General features: G+C 52.2%; 1 protein-coding gene across 1 annotated transcript; it reads right to left on the bottom strand.

Annotated features, from left to right (window-relative positions):
* Positions 1–8,853: 8,853 nt before the first annotated feature.
* On the bottom strand, positions 8,854–24,413 carry LOC116956619 (uncharacterized). Its single transcript, XM_032978364.2, has 4 exons — positions 24,152–24,413; positions 20,431–20,536; positions 16,973–17,107; positions 8,854–13,543 (listed from the first exon to the last, which is right to left on the bottom strand). Exons 2-4 carry the CDS (start codon positions 20,534–20,536, stop codon positions 11,754–11,756), a joined length of 2,031 nt encoding a protein of 676 aa, XP_032834255.2. The 5' UTR covers positions 24,152–24,413; the 3' UTR covers positions 8,854–11,753.
* Positions 24,414–27,262: the final 2,849 nt, after the last annotated feature.

The raw sequence follows: 27,262 nt of genomic DNA on the forward strand, positions 1-27,262 counted from the left end.
ATTTTCTCCGGTATTAATAAATGTTTTTAATCTTTGTTTTTTTCGATAAAGTCACGTAGAAATAAAACAAAAAAATAAGAAATTAAATTACATGTAATTTTATTTTTTCTTATTTCTACGTGCCTTTACCGAAAAAAAACAAAGATTAATTCCTGCAGTCACGAAAGCACCAAATCAAATAAATGTTCCGTTTCTGAATAGGGTCAAGTGGGGTCAAAACCTTGACTGCGACTTGTCTCTTCGCACCGTCACGCACCTAGGCTGCTATACAGAGGTGCTTCAAATAAATGTTAACACTCACATGGGACTATCGTTTTTCATGCAAAAAGAATGGAAAAGGAGCCGTCCACTTTGATGTGACGTCACATTTCTCAAACCCCCCACCCCCACCCTCGTCACACATCGTCACAAATGTGTGACCCCCCCCCTCCCCCAGGTGCGTAACGCCATTTATGGACGGCCCCTAATAACACTGTAACATGATAACAAATGTAATGTTAATAGACTCAACGAGTCAAAGAGCCTCCACTTGTTCGCCGTCGTTGTCAACGCATTGCCTGGAATCTTTGCCAGGTGTTCTCCAGAGCCCGGAGGCAGCAGCACATTTCTTATAATATTGTTGCCAATTCTCAGAAGTGTTGAAAACGAAATTTGAAACGCCCTGTATATACCGCGGCCTCCTCTTGCCTCGTCCCATCATTTATTATTTTACACCAGCGGTTCTTAACAGGGGGTGGTACGCGGAACCCCTGTGGGGGTACGTGGAAATGTCCCGGGGGGGGGCGGTAAGGTGAGGTGATTTATAAACGTGTGAACATTATATCATTGGGGTAAAATCACGTCGCATGAATCTGCCAATATAAAATAATTACGATAAAACTAAAATCCATCTGGGGCCCACCATACACAGTGACCGGTGCACCAGCGCCCCACTTTGAAGCCAGCCAGCCAGCCAGCCGGGCCAGCACCAGCAGACAGTTCCGGGAGCACATACTTGGCAGGGGACTGCTCAAGGTGAGAACGGTACGTCGCTCCAAGGCACATCACCGGCTTTGGGTCATGTCCTATTAAGTGGCCATTTAGGTGCACTTTCAGCCCGTAGGTGGCCCTGGCATTGCGCAGGTGAAACACACTGCAAACTCTTCTTCTCGTAGAATGGAAATAAAATATTTTGTTTTATTTGTATTATTTTATTTCCATTCTACGTGGTGGTGACTTTACCGAAAGAACCAAGAAGATGAATCCCTGCAGTCACGAAAGCTTTAAATCGAAAATGACACTGCAAACTTTTTTTGCTTGTGCTTGGCTTGAGACGTCATCTGCTGCAGTAGTCTGTTACCATGTTCCAGGTACTTGTTTAGAGCGTTCTCCAAGCTGTGAGAAAGTCCAGTCTTGGGTCGTGATGCAGATGTCGACCGCGTAGCCAAATGGGCATGACTTTGCAGGAGGTAAGTCGTTGATGAAAATGTTGAAAAGTGTTGGGGCAACAACAGGCCCCCAAGGCAGTCCACTCAGCCCCTCCCCACCCTCCCCTCCCCTTCCCACCCAGCCCCTCCCCACCCAGCCCCTCCCCACCCAGCCCCTCTCTACCCTCCCTTCTCCAACCAGCCCCACCCCTCCGACGTGGACAGACATACACAATTAATCCCCTGCCTCCTGTGAATTAATCCCGGTTGGGCTTCCAGTCCGCTACCGTTTCCTACCAGTAAAACTCGATGGTGTTCGCTTCTGAGTGTGGTATGACACGTGACAGCGATCAGCAGAAGTCCACAGGTGCCAGACTGTGTCATATGCTGCTGAGATCCAGGTACACAGCACCTGTGTTGAGATGTCGCTGGGAGCCATTTTCAGCATACGTTGTCAGTGCTGGGGCCTGGTTACAGGCGTAATAAACGACTTCCACGACACGTTGAGACTTGCGTCCTTTATTAGTTATGACTGCTCGGCTCCGTACTCGGATGGTCACCCTCTCTCTCTCTCGCCGCATGCACGTGGCTCTCTGCTCCTCCGTTCCCGCGCGGCTTCCCTCGCTCTCGCTTCCCCGCACACCGCTGGTCGACGGCGCGCTGGGAATCGGGAAAGCTTCGCCCGCGGCCGCCACGTGGTCGGTGGCTGACGAGATGGCGGACCCAGGCTTCCACGCCGAACCCCGAGTCCTCCTCCTGCCTCTCCTTTTATCCTCCTTGGCGGAGCGAAGCCCCGCCTCTAACCACGCCCCCTTCAGAAGCTTCTCGATGGTTCCCGCGTGTACCCCTGAGGAGCTCCGCCCATGAACTTTGGCCCAGATCAAACCCGTGAAGTTGATTGGCTATGAACGATGCGGCAATGTCTATGCAGTCCTCCGTATGTCGGTGTGCTCTCATTACACAGGTACTCCGGCCCTGGCGGAAACCAGCCTGGGTCGACGCTCAAGATGTTGTTGACAACAGGTGGTGTGATGCGTTCTAGCGCCACTTGCTCCAGGAGCTCGAAGCACACACCCAAAGGAGAGATGGGCCGGTAACTAGCAAGGGACATTCGGGTCCTTCCCTGTCTTTGGGAGTGCGATGACTTTGGCCTTTCTCCAAATTTCGAGCCTCTCTCGCCTGAAGGCGATTGCTTTGTGTTGCGATCGAAACGTCGTGATATTTTTATTATTATTTTTCTATCTACGTGGCTTTACCGAAAGACCAATAGAATAATCTTTGGTTCTATTCGGTAAAGTCACGTAGGTAAAAAATAAAACAAAAATCACGACGTTTCGGCCACAACACAAGCGGCCTTCATCAGGTGAAGGGATCAGGCTGTCTCGAGGACAGCGCTGGAGTGAAACACAACCACGCTAAAAAAAAGGTTGTGGTCTGAGCGTGGCTGTGTTTCACTCCAGCGCTGTCCTCGAGACAGCCTGCTCCCTTCACCTGATGAAGGCCGCTTGTGTTGTGGCCGAAACGTCGCGATTTTTGTTGTTTTATTTACCTACGTGACTTTACCGAATAGAACCAAAGAGTATGGATCCTTGCAGTCACGAAAGCTTTAAATCTAGAACCCATAGAATACATTGTTACATCACTTGGCTGAGGCTGCAGAGGATTTGTCGCACGCAGTTTTGGCTCTGGGTTGACGGCTGGCGCCCATGAGTAGAGGTAGAGTTTGGGTCGCGGGTGGCTTGATTTGGTATTCGATGCGAAACCTTTTGCACCCCCCTCGTGCTGAATGATGCTTTGAAGCCGTGACGTGCATTTTATCCGTCGGTCCCACCAAATTTTCCGCCGTGTATGGAAAGCCAGGAACTAAACAGAACCTGGAGGGTACACGGCTAGACCTAGGCAGAGGGTAAAGGCCACTTTAAAAAGGTGTTTACTAATGCAATTCAATTGACCACTTTCGACATTACAATTCGTTCTACAGCGTGCTGCTTAATGGTGACGATTATGGCACATTTCGGGGCGTTAGGCCCCCTCATGTTATTCTCTGGGAGAAATAATGGCGAGCGTTGTTAAATGGATACACTGGACCCGACCAGAAAGTTGTAGATCTGTGCCCAGTCCTGCTCTCGTTCCTTTTCCCTTGTCACTCCCATTCACCGGAACAAACTCCCACTGCGAGCGTTGTTAAATGGATACACTGGACCCGACCAGAAAGTTGTAGATCTGTGCCCAGTCCTGCTCTCGTTCCTTTTCCCTTGTCACTCCCATTCACCGGAACAAACTCCCACTGCAACATGAAGAGCGCCCATATTCACTTTTTAACAGCCTGCAGCTTCCGTTCTTCACTTAGAACAACCCCCATGTCTTCTCCCCGAGCCCAGCATCATCCCCCCAGCTACGACCAATCTTACCCCAACCCTCTATCACCACCCCAACCTCCATCACTACCCAACCTACACCAACCCTTTCCATCGCGAACGATGATTACTGTGCGTAGGACAGCGAGCGGCGTTGCTGCCGATAGTCAAAGACAATGCATATACTCTTTGGTTCTTTCGGTAAAGTTACGTAGGTATCAAATAAATCACGTTTCGATTGCAACACAAGCAATAATCATCAGGTGGGAAAACCACGGCAAGAAAAAAATGTTTGCCGAAGGTTTTTTTGCTGTGGTTTTCCCACCTGATGATGATTGTGTTGCAATCGAAATGTCGTGATTGATTTTATTTTATACCTACGTGACTTTACCAAAAGAGCCAAAGAGTATGGATTCCTGCAGTCACGAAAGCTTCAAATCTCGACAATGCATGTTATCAGTGTTTTTTGTTTGCATTTTCACCACAAGTATTGTGGTTAATGCAGACATGATTCCTTGTAAAAGGTTTCAGTTTGGTGTTTTAACAACTTAACACAGCTGTTTTGTTGCCAGATAAAAGGAGAAAATCTAATTTTCATATTTCGGTACTGGCAAAGGAGGACCCATGATGTAGATCCCTTATTCTCTTCAACCCTCTTGACCCGAGTCCACTACAGCAGCCGCTTTCTCTCCAATGCTTGCGGCTTTGGCTCTGACATATCCTCGCCATGATGCGTCCCACGCACAGTAATGATACCGGCAGTCTTGAGGTGTCTTTTAAGGAGTGTTTTTTGTAGCGCAAGTTTTTGGCCACCGGGAACACGCGCAGTCCCTCTTCGAGTTCAACGTGGACAAGGATTTTACGAAGGCGATGTTCTGGCAAATCGAGTTACACTGCTCTGACCATCTCAACTGAGAGGAGGTAACAAATCCATCCACGCTGGGAATCCCAGCTCCCGCCAGCAACTCGGTGCTTAAAATTCGGTCCTGCCACTTTATCCTCACGATGTGCCTCAAACGACTCGGCTGTCTTTATTTGGCTCGACAGTACTCACCGGTGCACCCCACCCCCTCCATCCTTTTGTATGCATATGCGTTTATTTTGTAACGTCAACGACAACAAATACAGGTAAGCACGGCCGCTAACCTATGCAACATCTAAACGACCAGAGTAAACATGTCCATATAACAACGCGCGTCCCGAGCTGCGATCTAGGAATTAGGAATGGGGAGAGAGAGAGAGAGGAAAAGCAATTTATAGGAAGAGAAATACACACAATGGAAACATTTTAACCAGAGCGAGGCGTGGGGGATGAATGTGATCGCGGATGTATACACACGATGGGGTGAAAGGGTCAAGGCAGTAACAGCGCGTAGTATCGTCCAATTAACTAATGAACAAGGTCGCCCCCCCCCCCCACCACCGTCCTCCCTCCCCGCGACAGAGCCCTTGGGATGTTCAAAAGTGGGAACGATGCCCCCCAACGTCGTCAAAACGCGGCCATGGAGCTCGAACGTCGGTCGGGGCGGTTCGCGACCAGCCTCTCTCAGGCCGCCGGTCTTAAAAACGGGGGCGCACAGAAGTCGATTCTCGGCAGCGCCGGGGGTTTGAGACCGAGGGCCCCGAATGGAGGATGTTTTGCTTATTTAACTAAACACACGAAATAAATCACTCGCCGTGTACACATCGGTTCGGTTTGGAATCGGATAAAAGTGTCTCTCTTTTTTTTTCCCGTAAGGTAAAAGCAAGACTCACAATGACAAGCGTATATCACACAATGAGACTCGAACATCATATTAGACCGTCCTAATTGGCATATCTAGAATAAAAAAAAAACTAGTTAATCAAATTGTGTTGACTATATATATTAGTGGCTGCAAGGGTTGCGATTCGAATCGTGCATCATATATTTTTTTTTTACAATGGTAGAGCGTTTGAATCGATGACGGCTGTCGTGTTCGCTTGAATTCGTGCACGTGCATGTAGTTTTGTATTTTTAGTGTCGCGGAGTCAAATGTAGTGTCGCGCGCTTGTGTAAGATATCACACGCTGGAAACAAGGGTTGGTTTGATCACACACAGAGCACAGATTTGTGAAACTCGCGTAGGGGACGACGGAACGTCAGGTTTGGTGTATCCTAATCATATAATGCAGACCGCTATTGCTGCCACAGCGAAAACACGAATTTGACACGCGGCAATGTGTCACGGACATGAGCGAATGCATGCTCTTTGGTTCTTTCGGTAAAGTCACGTAGGTATAAAATAACACAAGCGTCCGTAGTCTCCTCGTCACCTCTGATGACGGGCGCTTGAGTTGTGCCCGAGACGTCGTGATTTATTTCCTACCTTACGTGACTTTACCGAAATAACCAAAGAGTACGGATTCCTGCAGTCACGAAAGCTTCGAATCAAGAATGAGCAAATGTAGCCCCGATGCGCAGAGCCAAATGCTCAGCGTCACTCGCACGCCAGGTGAACGGAGCGCCTCTTGAAAGCCGACGTCGATTGAACGTCGCGGCGGGATGACGAGGGCGTTCCAGACGGCCGGGGGTGCCACGGTGGCTAGGAGATGTTAACTGCCTCGCCTGGTATACAGGAGGTCGTGGGTTCGCTGTATATTTAGAGTCTGCGTCTCTCTCCCTCTCTCCACCCGTTGTGGTCGCGTGGATTTTTCTCCGGGTCCTACGTTTTTGTTTTTCTTTCCCCTCCACGTTTAGAATCAACATCACCATGCGTTTAGGAGTATTTGGCTGCTGCTACATATGAATCATTTGGCGGGACCCCGGGGTCCCGCAAAAATCAGGTCAATAATTATAATTTTTCTTCAGTCCGCCCCACTCGTGATCCCGACAGCAACGCGCCGCCCGCCCAGACTGGCGCCAACAAGCGCCAGCAGCAGGCGGCGATCGACACGATGGGCGCCACCCCACCGGCCAAACGCAAGCCCCGGGGGGCGTCCGCCACAGTCGCGCGCGGCGACAACGCCCTCCGGTCAGCCGTCGATCCTCAGCTTCTTTGCCAAGGCGAGCCCGCTCCCCAGGCAGTGAATTTAACGTGTTTTTGTAATTTTTCAACTTTTTACGAAACTTAGTGCCCCGAGTAGTTCTCGACGAGGCCAATCGATTGACGCTAGTTTTGTTGTCTGTAAGGCAAGACTCGTGTCGCTACGCGGTTTTTCCCACCCCGGGGCAGTGATGGGACCCCGGGGTCCTGCCAATTGCTTCATACGTCCAAATGATGCCGGATGAGCCACTTCGCTGAGACACCATTTGCGTCTAGGTCGCTTCTGCAAAAAAAAAATAGCTATCAGCAGCTCAGTTGGGGCTTTAACCTGGATTTTTTTTAAAGGGTTGAGTTTTATATTTTACAACAATGCCTAAGCAGCCACCACATGCCTGGCTCCTCGGTGTAAGAGAGGTTGCGCGTCGCGGTGATGCCGACGCTGCTCGTGCCGAGAGTTCTCACCGCGAGTCATTGCGAGCTACACTGCAAGGGTCCCCAACCCCCGGTCCGTGGCCTGTTAGGAACCGGGCCGCACAACAGGAGGTAGCGAGCGGTGAGTCCGCGCGTGGCCCACCCATTATTTTATTATTTACCACTTCCGTCCGCGCCTCTTTCCCGCACTGCGCACTCGTCTCAGTCACGGTTTTGGTAAGCCCACAAGCTGACCCTGAATGAGTAAAAAAAAACTTTGCTGGAGAGCTTCTTTGAAAAGGGGGAAAGACCCAATGATGAAACCCCCCCCCCCCCCCGTGAAAAAATTGTCTTCCACGAAACCGGTCCCTGGTGCCAAAAAGGTTGGGGACCGCCGAGTTGGACGATACTCGACGGACGACCGAGAACGAGGAGGCGGTGGGCACAGGCCAGCCAGGCGATTTTTGTAGGCCCACACACCCCACCCACCACCACCGTGATGGCGATGGCGGAGGATCCAATGCAAGGGACTGCAAGTGGCAATGGAGGCGAAGGAACCGAGCTGAGGACGAAGGGCGTCGAAGGGGTTGACGCGACGGGGCGAGGTGATTTCGTGGCTGTTGCGGAGGGGGGGGGGGGTGGAGCGGGTTGCTCGATGGAGATGGGACAAGGACGGTGTCACCGAGTGTCGAGGGGGACACCGCGGGGGAGATTTCAGAATGGACGCAAACGACGGGGGGGGGGGGTCCCAGGCAACCCCCCCCCCCCCCCAACTTATGGCGGTCGGTTGCAACAAGTGACAAGGTGGTTGCTGTGTGTAGTGACGCCAACTCCCTGGTCGTCATCCTCGCTACCGGCGGCGACGGCTTTCGGCTGGCTGTCTGGAACGCTGCTCTTCCTTCCGATACCAGGAAGCCACTGGACTTATGCTGCACTTTTAAAGCATCGTCATCACCATCAATTGATGAACTCGTTTCTTTAGAACCGCTTCTCGTCGTTGCGTTTAGCTTGTCGTCCTTCCCGCCGCACACCTCCGATTAGCGCGGTTGCCAACGTACTGTGCGAAAGAAGTTCACAAATGCTACCCCTAATCACGACCCCAACCACTCCTTCACCTCTCTCAAGGGTCACCATTCCCTCCGCCGCCAGCGCCTTTTAAAATAACCCCCACTCTTTCTAAAAGACAATCACGCGACGTACCATTCGTTTGAGTTTTGCTTAAACGATTGCTCATAAAGCATAAGGCGCCATATATACACGTGTGTAGATACGATGAGAGTGGAGGTGGCGTTTGGCACCAAGTGAATAATAAAGGGAGATGCGTAGACGGCCGAAAATTAGGGGGACAGTGGCGCGGAGGGGGGGGGGGGGGGGTAGAGGGTCAGGACGGGACCCCCACCCCTCTCTCCCCGCGAATGAACAAACTCCGCCACATCCACCCCATCATCGCGCTGCTGCTTTCAGACGCGCTTCGGCGGCCGCCTGGAACGCTCCTCATTCCGACAATAGGGAGCCACTGGGAGCTGTGCGATTTTAAATCATTTGAATTAGCAAAACTTATTTCTTAATAACTACTACACTTGAATTCCTGCAGTCACGAAAGTTTTAAGTCAAAACTACACTTGTTGTTGCGTTTAGCCCCACCCCCCCCCCGCCGCCCCTCTCCCCCCCCCCCGTACGGTTGCCAGAGACGTTCAACATACATAACGTACGTACAAACTCCCCTGTTGTGCGTGATTTTTCTCTGGGCATTCCGGCAGCCGGATATATATAACATCGGCGGCAAACATCGCCCCCCCTATAATCAGCCCATGCCGGTCCAGCGTGGCGGAGTGCGGCAAAGTCCCTCGCCTGGCTCGTGAGATGGCGGCGGCGCGAACTCCGCCGTGCCACGCGTTTTCACTACGGCGACGTTCTTCTTCCACTGGAGGAACACTCTTTCGAACGACGCAGTGACGCGCGCGTCGTTGCAACGCGTGACGTCGCAACGTGCGGTGCACACGCCGTCATACCGCGGGGCGCACGCGCTCCGTTAGAACGTGGGACATGCCCGTTGTGACGCGGGACATGCCCGTTGTGACGCGGGACATGCCCGTTGTGACACGTACCGTGACAACGCGGAACACTCGCACCCGTTGCCATAAACGGCGGTTTCTGAGCGGTCGACGATGACGAGCTACTTTCTTGATGCGGTGCGATACGGTGACGCGGAACGATACAGCGGCGCAACCCTCGGTTATTTGCCCCTTCGCCATCTCACGGCGTGGCGTGCGTGGTCGTGACGTCGCATCTCGGCAAACGGCGGTACGCTATTTACGACGGGGGCATTCGTTTTCGCCCAAATGTGTTTCATCCCTTCGCGCGGCACTGTTCAGCGACGCTGCTGCTAGCTAGCACGCTAAACGAGGACCTACTGCATTCGTCAAACAAAGCCTTATGTGTGTGCGCGTCTCTTTCACCATCAACAGCAAGACACTCCCCCTTGACGGAGGTAAAGCCAATCGATCATTCAAACAAACGTCGCCCAGTCACCGGACGTTGTTCAGCAGCCCGCTGGTCAACAACAACCGCCATTCGCCACTAAGCGGCGGTGCCGTCACCACGGCGCTTGTGCCAGGCTAGGTGCACGCCACGGCCACGTAAAGTGTCGGGAAGCCCCGCCGGCAGGAGGTCACGGGGCAGACCCAGCAGCTGCCATGGGTCGACTGACTGAAACGACTGGCCAGTGCACCACCTGTGCCGCCCTACTGTGCCAACTAGGTCAACCCGCACACACAACAGAAACCCCTCCACCCCCGTCAGTGCGCCGTCGGTGATTAGGACTCCACTGCCCCCTGCTGGCCAAGCACCGCAAGAGCACACGCAGCTGCGGCCGTTGATCTCAACAAAAACCACTAAAGTGGGTGACAACCCCGATTTGAAGAGTTGAGGGTGGCCGCCCCATGTCAAGCACTTACGACGTGGGTTGAATAAATAAAGAAACACAACACCCCGCTCGGATTCGGCTGGCGCAACGCGACTTAAGCAACAAACCGCTGTCATGAACAACAAACGCAGCGACGAGACCACCCAACGACCCCTGACGGGCACGACTCTAAACGGCAATAAAAAAAAAAGCGCAAACCGGATAACTTGAAGATGATGCACAAACGAAAAATATATACATCTCTGGCGTGCGAATATCGTCACCCAGAACAGAGCGACTCGATGCCCGATTCACAAACACGGAGGAGGAGGTGTCATCATCGCAATGGCGATGACTGAAACACCTTCCGCTGCTCCAGACGCAACGGTCCGGTTTCATTGACCACGTCGATGTGAAATTATAGTTGTCGCTGCTCGACACAAGAGTGGTGTGGTTAAAGTGTGGTTCCTCCCGGTACCACCAGAGGTACTCCCCGGAATTAACTGGAGGTACCCTCGGGACCACCAGAGGGACTCCCCCGGACCACCGGAGGTCACCCCCGGGACAATCGGAGGTACCCCGACTGTCCTCCGGCTGGACCCCGCGGTGGCTGTGATGCAAACGCAGGTTGCTCCGCAAATAAACACCTTTTGTCATGGACGTTATTAACATCTTAGCTCGTGATATTTAATAAAAAAAAGTATTAAGTTAGGTAAACTACGCCTGATCAAACTAACCTAACCCTAAGATCTATATGCCCCCCCCCTCCCCAAATAGCTGCATTCAAATTGTTTTTTTTTTAAATTCCGTGAATATGAATCATTTTGTATGACCGGTACAGGGACTCTTCCACTTACGTACATTCGACTTACGAACTTGCCTGTTCAGATGGCGTTGACTGTTTGGTGTCGTTACCCAGCATTCCCATTCATTACCTAGCATTCCCTTTCATTACCCAGCATTTCTGCCTGGGCCGCCGCCATCATCTGTTGCTCTTGCGTTGTCGCTGTGCGGTTCACTCCGATGTTCTCTCTGCTCTTTCACGAACATCATTGACCCACCAGCGCGTCGCAGGAGCATAAGAGTGGTGAAAGTGTTGAGGGTGGTAGCAAGAAAAGCCGGTGGCATCTATCTACACATCTACAGGAGATTATACAACTTTTAAAGCCATTCCCTGTGTTTAGTGTACGTGCTGTACAACACGTTTGTAATCGACAGGGAGTAAAGTTGAACTTACGAACAATTCGACTTAACAACAGTACCTCTGGAACCTAACTCGTTCGTAAGTGGAGGAGTGCCTGGATTTATAGAGAGATAAGTGAATGCGTTTCGTCGGCAGGGATGGATGATGGAGGGGGGGTTGGTCTGGGCGTTCCGCGGAAATGTTTGCATCGGCCGAGCGGTTTCGCGGGCCAAAGAAAAGTTATTTTGAGAAACGCCGCTCCACAGCAACAACATTGAATATACGAAGAAGAAGATTAACGACAACAAATAACTTGTCCATACACCATCGGGGATGTAACAATTCAGGATATTAAATCAATTTTCACTACTCGGACACATGCATCGAATCCTCGCTTCGAATTCGAAGGGGAAAACCCGCTGCGGTTCAACGGTTTTCCCCACCGGAGCACGGCGGTTATAAATCTCGCACTCGCCGATGACAATTTCACATGAAGCCCTTCCCGCAATCTTGGGGCATGTGCGGCTTCTCGCCGATGTGCGTTCTGTAATGCATCTCTAAGTCGTAGCCCTGCGTGAACCTCTTCCCGCACTCCACGCACATGTACGGCCGCTCGACGGTGTGCGTTCTCGCGTGGGTCTCCAGGGTGGAGCGCTGGGAGAAGCCCTTGCCGCACTCCCTGCACTGGTGCGGCTTCTCGCCCGTGTGCGTCCTCGAGTGCATCTCCAGGTTGTAGCGCTGCGTGAACTTCTTGCCGCAGTCGACGCACATGTACGGCTTCTCGCCCGTGTGCGTGCGCGCGTGCGTGTCCAGGGTGGAGCGCTGGGAGAAGCCCTTGCCGCACTCCTTGCACACGTGCGGCTTCTCGCCCGTGTGCGTCCTCGAGTGCATCTCCAGGTTGTAGCGCTGCGCGAAGCGCTTGCCGCACTCCACGCACATGTACGGCTTCTCGCCCGTGTGCGTCCGCGAGTGCGTGTCCAGGGTGGAGCGCTGGGAGAAGCCCTTGCCGCACTCCACGCACATGTACGGCCGCTCGCCCGTGTGCGTCCGCGAGTGCATCTGCAGGTTGTAGCGCTGCGTGAAGCGCTTGCCGCACTCCTCGCACATGTACGGCCGCTCGCCCGTGTGCGTGCGGGAGTGCGTCTCCAGCGTGGAGCGCTTCGAGAACATCTTGCCGCACTCCTTGCAGATGTGCGTCTTCTCGCCGGTGTGCGTCTTCGAGTGCTTGTTCAAGTCGGTGCTCGCCGTGAAGCCCTTGCCGCACTCGGTGCACATGTGCGGCTTCTCGCCCGTGTGCGTCCTGCAGTGCATCTCCAGGTTGAAGCGCTTCGTGAACCTCTTGCCGCACTCGACGCACATGTACGGCTTCTCGCCCGTGTGCGTGCGAGCGTGCATGTTCAGGGCGCAGCGCTGTATGAACGCCTTGCCGCACTCCTTGCACACGTGCGGCTTCTCGCCCGTGTGCGTCCTCGAGTGCTTCTTGAGCGTGGAGCAGTGGGAAAAACCCCGGCCGCACTCCTGGCACACGTACGGCCTCTCGCCCGTGTGCGTGCGCGCGTGCATCTCCAGGCTGGAGCGCTGCGCGAACGCCTTGCCGCACTCGGCGCACGTGTGCGGCTTCTCGACCGCGTGCTTCCTCGAGTGCTTCTCCAGGTGGAAGTGGTGGGCGAACGCCTTGCCGCACTCCCCGCACACGTGCGGGCTCTCGTCGTCCAGGTGCTTGCCCGCGTGCTTCTCGAGGGTGGAGCGCTTCGAGAAGCCCCGGCCGCACTCCTGGCACACGTACGGCTTCTCGCCCGTGTGCGTGCGCGCGTGCGTCTCCAGGTTGGAGCGCTGCGCGAAGCCCTTGCCGCACTCCTCGCACACGAACGGCTTCTCGCCCGTGTGCGTGCGCGAGTGCCTCTCCAGGTGGAAGCGCTGCGCGAAGCGCTTGCCGCAGACCCCGCACCCGTGCCGCTTCTCGCCGGGGGCGCTCGCCGCCCCTTCGCCCCCCGCCGACGTGCCGACGGGCGGCAGGGGCGGCAGGGGCGGCAGGGGCGGCAGGAGCGGCGGGGGCAGGGGCCCCGTGTCCGCGCGCGTCGCGCCCGGCCGCGGCCTCTCGTCGGCTCGTCTCTTGCGGCCGACGTACGACGACACGGCGCCGAGCTTCTTGCCGCACTGGGCGCAGCCGCGCGGCGACTGGCCCGGTCTTTTCGCCCCGTCCGCCTTCGTTCGCATTCGCCCGCCAAAGTCCCTGCGGCACTCCACGCAAAGCGGCCCCACCGAGCTGCCTTCACCTGCCGCACACAACGAGGCAAATTAAAAACAAGGCGGAAGAGCGTCGGGCCTCAAGGTTTCATTATGAGAAACCCTGGCTACGTAGGATTTCAGGATTTGGGAGTTTCGCATATTTGCGAGTTACTACATGCATACTAATTAACTAGATCTTTTTTATTTTACCTGGTAAGGCCCACCGAGTTATGTAGCTCCATTTCAGAAGCGACCTGGCTATCACCAATGACAACAGCTCAACCAAGTGGCTTATGATCACGACCTGGCAATGTATAGCAGAGGACAGACACGCTCAACGTGTGACGTCGATTCTAAATGTGGAGGGAAAAATCCACGCGGCCAAGGGGCGAGAGAGACCCGCGAACTCGAAAATATACAGCAGGCGTCAAAGAGAGTCAGGATCGAACCCACAACCTCTCCTACTCTACCAGGTGAGAAAGATAACATCTTCGCCACACAAGCAATCGTCTTCAAGGTGGGAGAGAGCTCGAAACGTCGTGATCTATTATTTTATTTCTACCTACGTGACTTGACCGAAAGAACCAAAGAGTATGGATTCCTGCAGTCACGAAAGCTTCAAATCAAGAAAGATAACATCTCCCAGCCACCGCGGCGTTCCAATTCACAATTTGCGACATGCCGGATTCCGGTATTCGCGAGTTGTAGTACGTAGTGCCGGGACCACCGACACCAGGGGAGGAGGTTTGTGCACAGAATGTTGCTACTACATTTGAAACCGTCTGCCAAGATGAGGCACACGTTCCCCTCGGCTGCCTGCTGTGTCCTCAGTCTCGTAGTGAACCCCCCGCTATGAACTCGCTACCAGTTGCATTTTTACTCCATACCGTGCGTACTCACAGCCGGCTCGTTTTGTACGTGTTGGTATAAAACGAGTCGACCGTGAGATCCATTATGTAAAAAGAACGCGAATGCTAGCACTATACCCCACCCCGAGTGCTAAGGTGATAACAAACTGCGCGGCGTCGTTATCACAGACGCCTGCATCTCCCGAGGAGTCATCCTCCTAAGTTCCTCACTACCTCCATCGTCGTCAAATCATCATCATCATAACCCCCTTTACAATGTATTATTTATTGTACTCATTGTTATTAAACAACTACCATTTGCCCCCTGCCCCCGGGTTTGTGACTTCACTCCGGTATTTTCACCTATAATCAACACCGCCCACTACCGAGCCCAGGGGTCGGCCAACCTTTCAAAGACAAAGAAGGGCCATTTGTTGTTGTTGCCTTATTTGTTGTTGTCTATCACCAAAGAGAGCCGCATAACACACACAAGCTGCAGAACAACTTTGTATACCTACACAGACACAGCGGCGGGTATACAGCAGACGACAACAACTACACATTGACTTAAATAAACACAAATAGTTTCAACAGCCGCATCATACACACTGCAGAGCTACTTTTAACACGTACACAGCGGCGGGCTTACAGCAGATGACAACAACAACACTTCACTCTCTGAGTGACCAGTCTCGTTACTGCGTCACCACGGCACCTGCGCCAGCGGTTGCTGCTCCTGTGTGTCCCATGTATTTTAAACCTTTTCATTTCTCTTAAAGGCTATTTAATATTTATTATTAAAGGCCTATTATTCACCCTTCCTTGATTTTAACATGGTAGATGCTTTGCATTTTTTTGTAACATTCGGACTTAAATGATACTCGACAATAGGCGATGGAATAAGCATGCGTCTATTTTTAGTTGTTTTTTTGTCCCCCGCCCGCCTTCATTGTTGTTTAACAACACGAGTTGTGACCGTTACGTTGTCGTCAACCAAGACATTCCACAGTGACCCCCATCATTCAACCTGCCACATCACGTTTTATGATGCAAGGGGTTTTTGAACATGGCTGCCCCCCCCCCCCGCCCACCGTCACGCACACCTGGACGTCACGGCGTGCACGACACCGCCTCCGGACGTCACGAGGCCTAGTCCCGCACATGCTCGTCGCCGGCTGTGGTCTATCCGCTGCTGGATGAAAGCCTCGACTGTCTTGGACGTGGCCTGACGCGCACGTGTGCGGCGTGAGGTCCAATCCCTGTTCGAATATTTTGCACGTTTGATTTCACCGGAGGGGGTGGGCGCTTTTTATTCGTTGGCTGCGTCGGGCGGAGGATGGTTTTAGACACTTTTTTTTTTACACAACACGACCAAACCCAAAATTACAATTCACAACGTGCAAATTACCCTCTGTTCCATGTAATTACAAACGTGCACTTTTAATCTTTTTTACCATTTTAGTCCTCAATATCTCTGACCCATCCTGTAAACCTGACGAGTGATCTTGAGCGTTTTGTCTACCGCTCTCTCATTTTGTTAATCTAATTATTTTCTCAGAAGCGACCTGGCCTTCAAAAATAGCTCAACAAAGCGGCTTATCATCATCATCATCGTGCGAATTTATAGCTGCAGAGTGCACAATTATCATCACAGGTAAGTCTACATCTGGCTAAGCAGCGCAAAGTATATTAAAGGTAAGCAAATCACGAAAAGATATATATGAATAAAACTAAACTATTCATATTTTTACCAGGAAAGACCCAAAGTATAGGAAAGGTAAGCTATTCACGAAAATATAAATGAATAAAACTAAACTATTAATATTTTTACCAGGTAAGACCCAAAGTATAAGAAAGGTAAGCTATGCACGAAAATATATATGAATAAAACTAAACTATTCATATTTTTACCAGGTAAGACCCAAAGTACAGGAAAGGTAAGCTATTCACGAAAATATATATGAATAAAACTATTCATATTTTTACCAGGTAAGACCCAAAGTATAGGAAAGGTAACCTATTCACGAATATATATGAAAACTAAGCTATTCATATTTTTACCAGGTAAGACCCAAAGTATAGGAAAGGTAAGCTATTCACGAAAATATAAATGAATAAAACTAAACTATTCATATTTTTACCAGGTAAGACCCAAAGTATAAGAAAGGTAAGCTATGCACGAAAATATATGAATAAAACGAAACTATTCATATTTTTACCAGGTAAGACCCAAAGTATAGGAAAGTTAAGCTAATCACGAAAATACATATGAATAAAACTAAACTATTCATATTTTTACCAGGTAAGACCCTCTGAGCTACGCAGCTCTTTTCCAGAAGCGACCCTGGCCATCACAGATGACAGCTCAACAAAGCGGCTTATCACCACCACCACTTGGGAATTCATAGCCGCAGCCAAATAGCGCTTAAAACGCGTGACATCAATTCTAAACGTGGAGGGGTGGGGGGGGGGGTACGGAGGACCCGGAGAGAAACGCAACCTCGGCGGCATATTACAAAACGAGCCATTTGCCAGGGTCGGGATCGAGCCCACGGCCTCCTGCGTACCAGGGCGAGGGAGCGAAAACCTCGCCGCGTATTCTCCGCGCCACGGCGGGGGCGGACTCACCTTGGCCGACGTTCCTCGGCGACGACTCCGCGTCGATGAAGCTCCGATCCCTGGCGGCTAGGAATCCGTGGGAGCTTCCCGCCTCCTCCGGCCTCACCCTGGCTCCCTCGGCTTTAATCATCGTCAAATCCTGCGCTGTAATTTGCGTGCGTGTGTTCGTGTAAAGTAAAAACAAAAAAACATTAAGCACAATCGTTAGATTATGAATGGGAGGTTTAATACGGGGGGGGGGGGGGGGGGGGGCAGGGGATCGGCAATCCAACCAGCAAGAAGAGCAATTTCTTTCCGTCATTCGGTACAATAAAAAGGGGGGACCGTGACGGATTCAACGATCTTTACCGATACTAAAGAATCAAATTAAAGGTGGGGGTGGGGGGGGGGGCGTGTAATTCATAATAAAGTTTTTGGGTTAGATCGCGTTATTTATAAATGTGTCGTAACCCTCCACCACCCGACACGGCCAATCGGCAAAAGAGTGTCGCGTTGACAAAAGACAAAACAGTTCACTACTTTAGCCCACCGGTGTCTTGTTGAAGAGTGAATCCACGGCATTTACAGTTTGAGTAGTATGACGTTTCTCTGGTAATTACATCCAGCATCAGCGGGAAATTCGCCAGAATGGTGTGTCACATCGTTACTTTGATCCACGGATCGATTGGCGAAGAATCGACACGGCAATGAAAACGCGGAAACCACGATGAGCCCTGTATTTTTGCTGTTTGTTTGTGGACAGATCGTCGATTATCCATGCAGGGGTGGGGGCACCGGATTTTAAAAAAACGGCCGATAATCGCTAAATCATCATTATTTAAAATTGCTTCTTTTTGCAAATTCTTGTACGACATTATTGTTTGTAGGTGTGTGTGTGTATATGGTTGTTTTGAATGTTTTCAATTTGTAGACCGTGTGAAATTCGCATAAACATACAAATATAAATATCCTACTTTAAAAAAGTGACTTTACTATACCGTACTTACCACTCCAATCTCGAAGACTCTGCATATCACGGGGTGATGTATATATATACACGTGCGGTATTTTCATTGTCCAAGCTGTTGTACGTCGTGTTTAATAGAACACTGAAATCAAGCGTAGCTACTTGTTTTGTGACGCTACACGGTGCCGATCGCCGGACTGGTTACAGCCTTTGGAGCGGATTTTCCGGATCGTACCGGGACCGCAGCCGGATAATGTTAGAAGCCGGATAATTGATGATCAACTCTTTCAAGAACCGCAATGCAATGTGAATAACGGTCCTGAGAAAACACTCCTGCGATCGCGTTGAATGAGGATTCCCTGTACCTGGGCTCTGCTCTCAAAACAAACAAAAAAACAAAGCAGAGTCTTTGTTCTGGCCAAACCTAGATCTAGGCCCGAAGTCAGATGTTCCTAGGCTAACTATTTAACTAATCATGAAAATACGAAAGAGACATCGTTGCGATGCACTCCGCTGCTCCTGGCTTGACCACCTTAACGTGAAATTATAGTTGTTGCTCTGCATCTGCATCAGCCATATGACAAGACAGTTTTTTTTTTTATTTTATTTCATCAGGTAAGGCCCCACTAAGCTGCTATGTAGTAAATCTTTTTTCAGAAGCGACCTGGCCATCACAATTATAGCTCAATTAAGTGGCTTTTCATCATCATCATCGTGTGGAAATTTATAGCAGGAGCCAAATACTCTAAACGCATTTTTATAAATGTGGAGAAAAAATAAAAAAACGGAGGACCCGGAGAAAAATCCACACGACTATGGAGAGAGAGACAAGCAAACTCCAAATATACAACAGGTATCAGGGTCGGGATTGAACCCACAACCTCCTGCGAGGTCGTTAACATCTCCACAGGAAAGGAAAAAAGAGACGCAAACTCCAAATAAACAGCAGGCAGTGTCAGGGTCGGGATGGAATCCACGACCTCCGGTATTCCAGGCGAGGAAGTTAACATCCCCTAGCCACCGAGGTGGCTAGGGGATGTTAACACAAACACAAAAGGAGTACACCGATGAGACTGGCAAGCCTCACTTGAGACAAATCACGAGGTTCAAGCGGTAAAGATGTAGCCGGTGTGTTAGCTCAACTGTGATGAACCGCACGGCACGATTCTGCGCTCTGCTGGTTGCTACGTGTAAGCCAGGTGCGTGTTTTTATTATTATTTATTATTATTATGATTCAAGTGAAAGGATTGGACCCCGAGGCATCACGTGCACAACAGTTAAGAGGCACGCCCGCCCCCCCCCCCCCCCAATTGTAGCGGTCAGCGCTATGCTGGGCTACGAACCCGGCGACCCGATTTCGATTCCCACTGACGGCCAACACCGGTGAAGATGATCTGAACCTGGTCCCGGGCCTCCCCAAGGTCGACTCGGCCTCAAATGAGTACCTGGTACAGTGTGTGAACATCGCCACTGGGGAGACAAAGGCGGCCGGGCGTGCCGCGTCGGCCTTGATGGGTGTTCGCTAACGGCACTTGCTCCAAGTCTGGTAAGGCTATATGGGGGGATCTTTGGGTCTCCGATCACACGTCACTGCCCCTTCTGTAGAGGACTTGTGAATGAAAGTTTTTGCCGTTTTCACAATCCCCACCACCTCTCCACACAGTCCTGGTGCTCAGCTGCTGTGGGAGTCTCCCCCCCCCCTTCACAGCACGACGCAGAGCCACTACTCATCGTCTCCGAACTTTGTTACAGTAGAATCCCCTCTTAACGACCACCCCTGTTAACGACTAATCGCTTGACGATGGGCCTCCATAGAGCACAATGTGTAGTTTATAGTAGTGGTGTATAGTCGTGTAGTGTATAGTAGTGTAGTGTATAGTATATAGTCGTGTAGAGTAGAACCCCTCTTAACGACCACCCCTTTTAACGACTAATCGCTTGACGATGGGCCTCCATAGAGCACAATGTGTAGTGGTGTATAGTGTATAGTAGAGTAATGTATCGTCGTGTATAGGAGTGTACTGCCTCCATAGAGCCCAGTGTGTTCGCTTAACGACCATTCCGCTGTAAACGACGGGCTGTTGCAGGTACAGTAAATATTAATGCATCGATTAACCGCATTCCTTTAAACATTACGTGTTTATAATGTTAGTATCTTTATGTATTAATATCCATCGTTTAAATATTTGAAAGTACGTTTCTTGGGTGAAAAAGGGGGTAACTTTCGATGCTTTCGGAACGAATTAAGCCTTTGACCGCCGTATTTCCTACACTCGCCGTATGAACAAAATCGCTTGATGACCCGTATCGTGGGAACCAATTAGCGTTGCTAAGAGGGGGGGGGGTGGGTTCTCTAATGTAGTAGTTTTTGTTGTTGCTGTCCATTTAACCGACCCGTGTCCCTTCCTCCCACCCCCCCCCCACCACCAACTCCTCGAAAGGATTCACGGACAGAACGAGAGGGAGCACCGGGGCAGCACCGGCAATGGAGAGGACAAGTGCCGGCGCCGCCGATCTCACCGGCGTCGACGTCCTCCGGCCTCTCCATCGAGTCGGGCCACATCCCGAGGCCCGCGGTCTCGTCCTTCTCTCGTTTGATGAACGGCAATTGAATGTGCGAAGCCATCTGGCCGGAGAGGGGCGGGAGCGAGCAAGCCAAAAATTAAAAGCGAAATTAAAAATTATATCAATTTCGACATCCGATTCGATGTTCCACACACACACACGCTTGCTTGCTCGCTCGCTCGGGGTTCTCCCCCCCGCCGCCTTAGCCGCCCAACGCGGGCTCGCCGTGACGTGCGATTTATTTTCTCGGCGGTCGCGTGCGGCCGAAACCCCGCTTTCTCCCCGAAATTTGCGCTGCAGTGCGGTTTTGAGTTCACGCGGCGTGTGGCTACGCGGTCGGGTGCGGGACCTACAACACCGTGGGCTGCGTGCGCACCGTGCAGTGCGTGAGGTGCGTGTACTACTCGGCAGGTGGCTGTGATACAGAGATACATCCACAGATTTACACACAGATAGACAGATACATACAACGTTCCCCCGTATAGGCTTAACAGACTGTAGGGGCAAGTGCTGTTAGTGAGCATCTACGAAGGCAGAAATGGCACACGAGGGGGTGGGTGGCCAGCACCATGCCCGGCCGCCTTACATATACATACACACAGAGATAGATACATACACACATACATATTCACGGAGATACACGCAGAGTTATAAAGATCCACAGATACAACACTGTACTGTGTACAACTCGGCTGGCAGCTTTCATACATATACAACAGCCGCCATTGGCAATGATGTCACCACGGTGCTTGTGCCAGGCTATGTGCACGTGAAGGCCACAAGAAGTGTCGAACGCCTGCTGGCAGGTCACGGGACAGACCCCGGTGCCATGGGTCGATTGACTGAGATGACTGGCCGATGCACCACCTGTGCCCCCTACTGTGCCAACTTGCTGTGTTTTAGCCACCCGGTGCTCCGCTTGTTGTTGTGAGTGTCGTTCCTCTGCCCTCGGTTGTTGCTGAAGGGCGACTGCCTCCAACTGCCCAGTAGCGTCCTACATGAGCCTCCTCCACAGAGGCCGATCTTGACACCGCTGGTACCAGTCATCGGCAAGCCCACTCAGCTCTACATCCTATTGTACCACATCACTCCATCTCTACACTAGCCCGTGCCGTGCCCGTTTTGCCCCTTCTATCCAGCTAAACAAAAGCTGTTTAGGCATGTGGTGGCTGGGCATGCGGGCTACATGACCCAGCGAATGCAGCCTTGCCTGCCAGAGGAGCTCATCGATGGGACTTTGTTCAGATCTTTCAAGGATTTGTAAGCTCACACAATCCAGCCTGGTAAACCCAGGAGGGATGATAGGCAGGTCAGTCGAAATGTTTATAATCGGCGAAGGTGTTGCATTAGGGGGTTCCACGTTTTGCAACCATCGAGAAGGGAGGGCATGACTATGGGCCAAGACCCGAAGCTTCGTGTGGAGTGACAGACCAGGTAGCTTCCACACAGCGTTACGCAGCCGATGAAAAGATAATGCCACTCGACTGATTTGGAGTGAGACCTTTACTGTCAAACCGGAGCCGGTCATTAGCACACTGCCCAGGTATGGGGAAACTATCCACTCTCTTCACATCTACTACATCACCAATGGGGAGCTGAAGGGGTGGAGTGTTTGGTGGCACAAAATACCCAGGCAGGTGCTTCGTTTTGGTTGGGCTGATGGTAAGACCCCACCGCTTGGGGGCAAACTCCAGGTTCAGCAGCAGCACCTCCAACTCCTCCTCTGAGTGAGCATCAATCACCAGATCATGATCATACATAACATGGGTTTACGAATAGGGAGCCATCCCTCAACCGCACCTGGGCATCGATGAGCCTCCCATTGTATACGTCCCAGATATAAATTCCTCCGGTACAGCCATGGGAAGCTTCTCAAACTACGTGGTCAAAGATGATGTTAAATAATGTGGGAGCCAGAGGACATCCCTGTCGCACCTCAAGGTGAACAGGGTATGGCTCAGACTCCTGGCCACGTCGTTTTACCCGGGCCCGCTCACCATCATGAAGGTCGTTGATGATTGTGAGCAGAGAGTCAGGGACTCTCCGAAAACACGAACAACCCAGAGCCCAGGCCTACTGATGGTATCAGAGGCCTTGACCAGGTCACTAAAACAGAGATGTAGATCCTGTTGGAATTCTCTACGCTGGACAGAAAATATGGCATCTGTGCAGGACCGCCCTTTCATGGTCCTGTATAAATGCCACAGATAAAACAAAGATCCCCTGCATAGCCTGTAACAGACTGTTGGGGCAAGTGCTATTAGTGGCGAGTAGCAGCAGCGCCTATGAAAACACAAAGGCAAAGGTCCCCCGTGTAGCCTGGGGTGGTCGGCACCTCCTGTAACCACAGTGAACGCAGCACAAAAGAGACAAGAGAGTGAATCGCAGAGGAAATGTGAATCCGACTTTGTGAACCACAGTGAGCCACAGTGGGAGCGATCGAATGTGAATCCGACTCTTTGTGAATCACAGTGTGGAGAGATCGAATGTGAATCCGACTCTTTGTGAATCACAGTGGGAGAGATCGAATGTGAATCCGACTCTTTGTGAACCACAGTGGGAGTGATCGAATGTGAATCCGACTCTTTGTGAACCACAGTGGGAGTGATTGAATGTGAATCCGACTCTGTGAACAACAGTGTGGGAGCGATCGATGTGAATCCGACTCTTTGTGAATCACAGTGGGAGAGATCGAATGTGAATCCGACTCTTTGTGAATCACAGTGGGAGAGATCGAATGTGAATCCGACTCTTTGTGAATCACAGTGGGAGAGATCGAATGTGAATCCGACTCTTTGTGAACAACAGTGTGGAGAGATCGAATGTGAATCCGACTCTTTGTGAATCACAGTGGGAGAGATCGAATGTGAATCCGACTCTTTGTCAATCACAGTGTGGAGTGTGGAGCGATCGAATGTGAATCCGACTCTTTGTGAATCACAGTGAACCACAGTGGGAGCGATCGAATGTGAATCCGACTCTTTGTGAACCACAGTGTGGAGAGATCGAATGTGAATCCGACTCTTTGTGAATCACAGTGAACCACAGTGTGGGAGCGATCGAATGTGAATCCGACTCTTTGTGAACCACAGTGGGAGTGATTGAATGTGAATCCGACTCTTTGTGAACCACAGTGTGGGAGCGATCGAATGTGAATCCGACTCTTTGTGAACCACAGTGTGAGAGATCGAATGTGAATCCGACTCTTTGTGAACCAGTGTGGGAGCGATCGAATGTGAATCCGACTCTTTGTGAACCACAGTGTGAGAGATCGAATGTGAATCCGACTCTTTGTGAACCACAGTGGGAGAGATCGAATGTGAATCCGACTCTTTGTGAACAACAGTGAACCACAGTGTGGAGTGATTGAATGTGAATCCGACTCTTTGTGAAACAGAATGGAGAGATCGAATGTGAATCCGACTCTGTGAACAACAGTGAACCACAGTGGGAGTGATTGAATGTGAATCCGACTCTTTGTGAACCACAGTGTGGGAGCGATCGAATGTGAATCCGACTCTTTGTGAACCACGGTGTGGAGAGCGATCGAATCTTCGTAAACGACGGTGCGAGCGATGGTGAGCGAGCCTCTTTGTGAACCACAGTGCGAGCCAGAGAGAGAGAGAGAGAAGGGAGAGAGAAGGGAGGGAGTGGAGTGGGAACGTGAATCAACAACCTCTCTCCGAGTCGTTTCTTCACACCCACAGCCGCCGCAGCCGCCGCTGACTTCTTCCACAAAGGAAGAGGAGGAGGAGGTAGAGGTGGTGGGGTGGTGGAGGTGGTGGGATGGAGGAGAAGGAGGAGGAGAGGAACGGGGCCTCTGGGAAACCGCGCGCCTGCAGGGGGCCGAAGCGACTCGATGCTCGGTACAAGACGCGCCCGAGGGGACGGCAGCTACGCGGGCGAGAAAGGGGCGTGGCCGATGACGTCGCCGGTGACGTCGGGCGGTGACGACGAGGCGGGTGGTGGTGGTGCGGGGGGGGGTGGCGGAGCTTGCGTCGTAGATGGGGGACAAGACGCGGTTCAGAGAGAGCTTTTAGTGCGGTGGCTGTGTGGTGGTGATGGTGGGGGGCTGTGTGTGGTGGTGGGGGGGATTGTGTAGTGGGGGGGGCTGTGTGGTGGTGGGGGGGGGGGCTGTGTGATGGTGGTGGTGGGGGGGGCTTGTGTGGTGGTGGGGGGGCTGTGTGGTGGTGGGGTGGCTGTGTGGTGGTGATGGTGGGGGGCTGTGTGGTGGTGGGGGGGGGGCTGTATGGTGGTGGTGGTGGGGGGGCTGTGTGGTGGTGGTGGGGGGGGTTGTGTGGTGGTGGTGGGGGGCTGTGTGGTGGTGGTGGGGGGGGCTGTGTGGTGGTGGTGGGGGGCTGTGTGGTGGTGATGGTGGTGGGGGGGGCTGTGTGGTGGTGGTGGTGGTGGGGGGGCTGTGTGGTGGTGGTGGTGGGGGGGCTGTGTGGTGGTGGGGGGGATTGTGTGGTGGTGGTGGGGGGCTGTGTGGTGGTGGTGGTGGGGGGTTGTGTGGTGGTGGTGGGGGGGGGGCTGTGTGGTGGTGGTGGGGGATTGTGTGATGGTGGTGGTGGGGGGGCCTGTGTGGTGGTGGTGGTGGGGGGGGGGCTGTGTGGTGGTGGGGGGCTGTGTGGTGGTGGGGGGGGGGCTGTGTGGTGGTGGTGGGGGGGATTGTGTGGGGGGGGGGGAGGGGGCTGTGTGTGTGAGTGTGGGGAGCGGTGGCGTAGCGGTGAGCGCTACGCTATGACTCCCGGGGTTCGACTCCCGGTCACGGCCAACACCGCCAGTGACGATTATCTGAACCGCTCCCGGGCCTCCCCCTAGGTCGACCCAGGCTCAAATGTGCACTCGGTGCAGTGCGGTAAAACATCGCCACTGGGGAGACAAAGGCGGCCTGGCGTGGTGGTGCTGGCCACCCACCCCCTCGTGTGCCACAGTGCCGGTAGCCTACATAGGCGCTCGCTAACAGCACTTGCCCCAACACTCACTCTGTTGGTGGTGTGGCAGAGGCGTGCAGACTGCCCTGCATGACATCTTTCACGACAGTCTGGACCACAGGACGGGGATCCACGGGGATTTGGAAGGAGGCCCCCTGGCGCAACAACTCCAGGGGCAATCTCTCCCCTCATTGTGAGCCCCCGGAAAGTCCCTGGGGCCAGGGTTATTCAACATCGCCTTGCCAAGGTGGCAACGCTGAGAAGAGGCTTGCGGAGCCTCCAATGTGGGTTTTAGACCTGGGCGGTCCTGCACGGGTGCCTTATTCTCTCTGCCCGTCCGCTATGCAGCAGAGGTGGAGGTAATTCCAACAAGACCTAACATCTCTTGCTTTATTGATCTGGTCAAGGCCTATGATACCAGCAACAGGCCAGGGCTGTGGGCAGTTCTTCGTGCTTTCGGAGAGTCCCCGACTCTCCGCTCACGATCAGCAAAGGGCCTTCACGATGGGTGGGCGGGCCCGGGTAAAACGACGTGGCCGGGAGTTTGGGAGCTATTCCCTGTTCACCTTGGGATGCGACCGGGATGTCCTCTGGCTCCCACATTTTTTAACGTCATCTTTGGCCAAGTAGTTTGAGAAGCTTCCCATGGCTGTACCGGAGGAATTTATATCTAGGACGTATACAATGGGAGGCTCATCGATGCCCAGGTGCGGTCGAGGGATGGCTCCCTATTCGTCAACCATGTTACGTATGATCATGATCTGGTGATTGATGCTCACTCAGAGGAGGAGTTGGAGACGCTGCTGCTGAACCTGGGGTGTGCCACCAAGAGGTGGGGCCTTACCATCAACCCCACCAAAATTAAGCACCTACCTGGTTATCTTGTGCCATCAGACACTCCACCCCCACAACTCCCAATTGGTGATGGAGCAGTTGTGGAGAGAGTGAAGAGTTTCCCCATACCTGGGCAGGGTGCTTATGACCAGCTCCGGTTTAGCAGCAGAGGTCTTACTCCGAATCAGTCGAGCGGCATTATCTTCTCATTCGCTGCATAACCCCATGTGGAAGCTACCTGGCATGTCGCTCCGCACAAAGCTTTGGGTCTTATCGGCCACGGTCATGCCCTCCCTTCTCTTTGCTTGCGAAACGTGGATCCCCCCGCATGGAACATCTGCGCCAGTTAGAAACATTCAGGGTGGCATGTCTGTGATCCATCCTGGGTTTAACCAGCAGGCTGGATTGTGTGAGGAGCTCACAAATCTTTGCAGATCTGGACAAAGTCCCATCGGTGAGCTCCTCCGGCAGGGAAGGCTGCGTTGGCTGGTTTACGTAGATTTTTCTCTAGATCCTCCGGTGTTACCCTCCACATTTAGAAACGTGCGTTTAGAGTGTTTGGCTTCTCTAGATTTCCACGTGATAAGCCACTTCGGTGAGCCATCATTTGTGGCTATGTCACTTCTGAAAAAAAGCTATATGGCTCAGGTGGGTCTTACCTGGCAAAACAAAAAATAGTTTAGTCTATAGAGGATGTCAATGGGCTTATCAGCTCCACGTTCTTGCTTGGACACGGCGTGCATCCATGATGTTGTGTGTATGTCAATGCCAGAACAGCGTGTAATTAAAACCCCATGGGTTACACAGCTTTCTTGCAGCCTCCTGCTACCGCTGTTATTAAACTAAACTTTATTTTAATTTACTAGGTAAGGCCCCACTGAGCCATGTAGCTCTTTTTCAGAAGCGGACCTGGCAATCACAAATAAGCTCAACGAAGTGGCTCATCGTCATGTGGAAATTTATAGCAGCCAAATACTAAATGTGGAGGGGAAAACCAGAGGACCTGGAGAAAAATCCAC

This window comes from Petromyzon marinus, chromosome 66, assembly GCF_048934315.1.
Source record: "Petromyzon marinus isolate PM22_M1 ecotype Great Lakes invasive population chromosome 66, UKy_Petmar_22M1.pri1.0, whole genome shotgun sequence".
Classification (NCBI taxonomy): Eukaryota; Metazoa; Chordata; class Hyperoartia; order Petromyzontiformes; family Petromyzontidae; genus Petromyzon; species Petromyzon marinus.

Excerpts from the sequence above, each read along its gene's own strand:
- LOC116956619 (XM_032978364.2), bottom strand. The coding sequence starts at position 20,536 with ATGGCTTCGCACATTCAATTGCCGTTCATCAAACGAGAGAAGGACGAG. Across the intron at positions 17,108-20,430 it reads GCCGGAGGACGTCGACGCCG|CGCAGGATTTGACGATGATT; the intron begins GTGAGATCGGCG and ends CGCAAATTACAG. Across the intron at positions 13,544-16,972 it reads GCCGAGGAACGTCGGCCAAG|GTGAAGGCAGCTCGGTGGGG; the intron begins GTGAGTCCGCCC and ends TGTGTGCGGCAG.